Genomic DNA, 5,399 nt, shown 5'->3' with positions numbered 1-5,399 from the left:
TTGTTTGTGGTTGGCTCGCAAGATGGGCCGGGCATCATGGGCCCAGAAAGGCCAACGAGCGGCGGACTTGAGAGGCGAAAGTGCCTTTGGGAATTTTGTTGCCCTTTGTTATAAAAGAGCATACTGGAATCGGGTACAAAAGGCAACCCTTTCGTCGCCTCCGCTCATCTGCGGACCTTCACACAATCTCCCTTAGTGATATCATAACACGCCTTGCTAGTTGGTTGATATCAAACTGTCCAAGCATCACGACTTCCCTTGGTTTCTTTGCAGCTCAAGATCCAGCCGAGCAGGCAGTGCCACTCGTTTGCGCACAAGCTCAATCTAAACCAAATTGGAGTGCATATCGGTGCATTCCGCAACACATCATAAGGCCCTTTATCCCACTCACATCAACCAGTTTCGTCGCCTTCATTCTGAACCATTGCCAACCCTTCAGACATTCTTTCTGGTTCAATAGAAACCACCCTTTCAACCATCTTTAGATAGCTCTTGTTGATATCCTCTGTTAGCCCCGATGACGAACAAAATGCTTTGCGCCGCATGGGTCTGTTTCATATTTCTCTCCCAATCTCAAGGAATCTTGTCTTTGGCATCGCCTCGTCCGGTCGGATCGGGCACCGAGCTCGATAAAAGAAACAACTGGCGCTGGTGGACATGGTCAACGCAAGACGGATACAAATCTGGGACATCGTCTCAACCTCCACAGTCCACACCCGTCAATCAAAATTCAGACTCTTATTCCTCCTCGAATGGAAATTCGTACTCTTATGCCTCCGCCAGTGCGAATTCAGACTCGTATAGCAGCGCCAACGTAGGTGCTCACTTCAACCCGCGCCCTGTGCCATCATCCCAAGGCTCATATCGTCGGCCACCCAAGACCATCCCTGTAAGTTTCGTAATTGCGTCGAAGTATTCTCAAAACTAACTTAACATCTCTACCAGAAGTATACTGGTCCCCGGATTCCCACTAATGGATCGGATATCCATCAGTAAGTGCCTTTAACTTGAAACCCCTTGTTTTTTTTGAAGTCCATTCTATCCTAACAAATGTTGGTCACCTCGTTAGGTGGTTGGGATTTCATAATAAGTTCAGAGCTCAGTACAAAGCCGGTCCCCTCAAATGGAGCGAAACTCTAGTCGCGGCTTCCAAGCGCCTTACTGACACATGCGTGTGGAAACACACCCAGAACAATGAATTCGGTGAAGTCAGTTGTTGGACCATTTTGTCGTACCAGAGGTACCACAATTTACTGAACTGGCCAAATCCACTTCCAGAACATGTCCGCGGGCCAGTCGAGCATCGAGGAGGTCGTGACGGGTTGGGTGACTGGGCCTGAGGAAAAAGACTCTTACACCGGCGGCAACACCGAGCCTTCCCACTTCACTCGTGAGCGCGGGGACTTATTTCTTTGGACTATAGCCCAGTGAATCTTGTTAACAGCGTGTCAACCTTTTTTCATTTTTGCAGAGGTCGTCTGGCAAGCAACGACTGAAGTCGGCTGCCACATGGGCATGTGCAAGGACGTTCGCGGAGCGAATCTCCCCCAATCTCCAGTTACCTTCTGGGCCTGTAATTATAACCCGTAAGCCGGCTTGATTTTCTATCCACTGCATCTCGCGCAGAATTGATTGATGAATTGCACTGTTAAATAGTGCCGGAAATGTGATCGGCGAGATCGCCCAGAATGTCAAGGCAGCGCCTGGTGGCCGACCCCTCTGAAATTTCCCAAAAGCAAAGCCCTTGTACGCGTTGTCTCGGCCACGTAAATTTCTGTAGATAGGCTTATAGATCAGCTGCTTACAAGGATTAGCCCTTGTCGACAGGTTTTGTCTGCCTACCTCCCAACTCTTTTGTGTTACTATTCTTTCTTACTACGCCTTGAAGGTTTTCCAGTTCATTAACCCACTCAGCTGTCCGATTTCGTCTACTCAATGTGAAGGGGAAAGCTCCTCCAGCTGCTCGTATCATTCACTTCCATTCTAATTTGCTCCGGCTCTTTTCTCTTACTGTTTACGTTTGTTTTGTTTCACTGATTCTTTACTGGATTGTTAGTTTTTTGCTTCCACATTCTTTTCAATAGCTTCTACTCCAAAGGCCCTCCGTTACGAAAATGTGCTCCTCTATATTTTGTCTCTTTGTTTTTAGCCCCCCCCCTTTATGCGATTGTGGAAATCTGCAATGATTTATTCTCCCAACCCTTCACTATGATTGGCTGTGGGGCTCTCCTCTAGAGAGGCTGTGTCGTAAGACCATCCACAACGGGCGCTAAGTTAGCCCAGATCAGGGCACTTAGTTCGACATCGGGCTGGATTAACTGGGGAACAACTTGACCCGGAGCTCCGTCTGGAGCTAGTGGGGGCTAAATGTAGACCCCACAAATATTGGGTTGGGTTAACTGGGGATCAACTTGACCCGGAGCTCCATTTGGAGCTAGTGGGGTCTAAATGTAGACCCCACAAATCCTGGGATTAATTTCAGGACTCAGGAAAGCACCTATAGAGCACAGTAACCTAACTTCTCATATTTTTGGAGCTCATTCATACAAATTTTGTGTGTAAGTTCAGAGCTTGGTCAAAAAATTCATACAAATTTTGTGTGCACATTTTTTTGGCTGCTGTGAAGAAATACTCCCAGCAATACTTTTTTTTGAGCAGTTATGCTGTCTGGTTAATCAGGTTACTACCACACTCACAGTCACCTAGCAATATTGCCATCAATGATGCTGCTGCCAAGGGGGGGGGGGGGGGGGAAGAAAAAAAGTATGGACGCCAGACTGCTGTTAAGGGGGGGGGGGGGGGGGGGGGGGCTTGAGTCATCACTGCATCATCCCCTGATTCTCATACATTTTTAGTTACTACCCTCCTTGCCCTCAAAAAAATCATACATTTGAGGTGATTACCTTTACCGGTCAAAATGACTTTTCATACATTTGGGGCGCGTAGGTTTTTTGATTTTTGACAAAAAATTCATACATTTTCATTACTGTGTTCCATAGGGGCTTTCCTGGGTCATTCAATCTCAAATTTAATATTCATAATGCTTGTAAGCATGAAATTTATGTGTTCAGGTGCCAAACACATAACATATAGGCACCTAAACACATAACCTCCAACAGCTTGGACCCACTAATCCCCACCCATGCGGATGGCCAATTGGAATTAAGGTTCTGATCCAGTGCCCCGGAGCCGGATATCACCCATCCTGCACCCTGACCCTGGTCTTATCCGGAATCCGGCCGGATTTTCCCGGATCTGAAAGCAAGAGGCATTTCCCAAAAAAAGTGCCAATTTGATTGGGTATGCCGGGGATTCCCCGGTAGAGTTCCCAATTCATGCGGGTTTGACGGGTATTCCCCGCAAAAAGACCCTATTTTTGGGTGTTTTCTGAGGTTTACCCGCATAAATCTTGCTTTTGGAGTGCTTTTCACTATCCGACCGGATTCCGGATCTGTTGAGCTCAATCCCAAACCCTGATCCGGCCTGCGGGGTTTCCGGATTCCTGCGGATCTGCGGGTTCTGGATCAGAACCTTAATTGTAATCAAAGCTAGTTTAGCCCAGGCTAATCTGGCAACGGATGTGGATGCTCTACCTTTGGGGCATTCAGAAGTTCTTAAGTGTTAATTTTTCAGGTATATCCTGGGTCTCCATGCATCCCAGTCTTTTCTAGGGTTCAAGGCATGTTGCTTTGACTGGGATGAGTGTAATTGATGTGGTAATTTGGCAAGGCTACACAGCAATGGAGGAATTCCTGGGCAATCTGGGGCCCCCGCAGATGTTGTTTTAGACCAAAAAAGTCTGGACTTTTGAAGGGAAATATAGCTTTTTGGGCTCTAGATCACTTCTGGGAGACCCACAGATCTTGACAGGAAGTCTTCCAGTGTCAGTTGTGGTTGCTGAAGCCCCCAAGCCTTTCTTGGTAGGGTACCGGAGCGCAGCGCAGCGAGGTCCTGTGGTCCATGGGATAAACCCATAGTGACAGGCCTTGAGACACGCCGGAGGGGTTGTCTTCCTTCCCCTGGGAAGGGGAAAGCCACAGGAAGAATGGGTGGCGCCCACTCCTCCTTCCGACGCCTACGCGAGGCTTTTCCCGTCCGGAAGATGGCAGCCACGAGTAGGCTAGGGAACACGCCCGTAGCCTTCTCCTGACGCCTCCGCCATGATCACGTGGTAACCTGGAAACAGCTCCGGTTACACGTGTCAGCTCAATGTGGATCAAGGCCTAGCCCCAAAGAGGAAGGGCGCTGGCCAGCTTATAAACCGGCGGCTCCCGCCATGGTTTATCCCCCAGCTCCAGCCTTCCGCATTCGCCTAGAGCATCACATCCCTTCAGTCCTCAATTTCCTCTACATTTTTTTGACAAACCAATCCAGACAACACTCCTTTACTAGAACTCTTTAGACCTCCGCAAACTCTCTTCATACCATGTCTGATTGATTCTCCGAATTCACCAAACGAATCCGCCCCGCGGCCGCAGGCCCGAGCCTAAACCCAACCGAGGAACCCGAGCCTACTGCCACTCCAGCAGTCACTGATGCTAGGGACCCAGCTGTACACTCCAAGGAGTCAGCAGGCGACCAAAGGCAGACAGAGGGCCCGACCAGCTCCCAAGCCCCTGTGGCAGGGAAAGGGCAAGCCCCGAAGAAAGGCGTCCTAACCAGGAGCGCCGCCAAGATAGGGGTACCCCCCGATTCCGAGGACACCGAGTCCGCGACAGCCAGTATGGCAGCCAAAGGGAAGGGCCCCGCCCAGAAATCCGCCAAAGGTCCCCCAGAGACCATCTCCCTGTTAGGGGAGCGCAGCGGTAAGCCAAATATTCCCTTTTTCTTGGGGAAAGATACCACCCTTTGATGGTTCATACCTACTTTTCGCGTTCGACAGAACCAAAGGGAAAGACTCAATCCCGCGGCAATAAAGAGTGGACAAACGAGCAAGCGACCATCATGGCCGAAGCCCTAGCCGCCACCAAGTCAGGAGACAAGGAGCTAGCTGCGATGCTGTGGGAGGTCTACAAAGCTGTGGCCTCCAACCCAGCACCAGAGGAGCCGGCAAGATCAGTCCCGGCAAAGCACGCTCGCGACGAGTCGGTCGAGATCCTTGGCCAGTCCAGCAATAAAGCGGACGGCAACCCAGTCGATCACGAGGTGACCGTGTTGCAAGAGGGTGATCTGGAGTTTGGTAAGCCGCCTCCAAATTCATTCCTTTAGGCACGGAAGGTAGCGCCAGCTGACAAGCAGACTCTACCAGCTGTAAACAAGACGAACTCCCACAAGGATGTGGGTTTCACGCCCTATTTTGACAAAAACCTAAAGGAGCTTCGAGCTCCACTCCCTCTCACCATTTTCAACAAGAAATGGCAAGACCGCGCCATCCTCCACTATGCAGAGAAGCGACCGAA

The 5,399-nt window shown here is 50.0% G+C and overlaps 1 protein-coding gene across 1 annotated transcript; it reads left to right on the top strand.

Moving 5' to 3' along the window:
* Nucleotides 1-517: 517 nt before the first annotated feature.
* On the top strand, nt 518-1,723 carry PtA15_14A288 (uncharacterized protein; the record flags this gene model as incomplete). The annotated part of the gene is made up of 6 exons (XM_053162987.1): nt 518-889; nt 946-992; nt 1,070-1,208; nt 1,279-1,390; nt 1,472-1,586; nt 1,657-1,723. The coding sequence occupies 6 exons, from the start codon at nt 518-520 to the stop codon at nt 1,721-1,723; spliced, it is 852 nt and encodes a 283-aa protein (XP_053026959.1).
* Between the last annotated feature and the right edge of the window lie 3,676 nt (nt 1,724-5,399).

The sequence above is a fragment of the Puccinia triticina genome, chromosome 14A (genome assembly GCF_026914185.1).
Source record: "Puccinia triticina chromosome 14A, complete sequence".
NCBI classification, from domain to species: domain Eukaryota; kingdom Fungi; phylum Basidiomycota; class Pucciniomycetes; order Pucciniales; family Pucciniaceae; genus Puccinia; species Puccinia triticina.
This window is presented reverse-complemented; position numbering and strand designations above follow the sequence as displayed.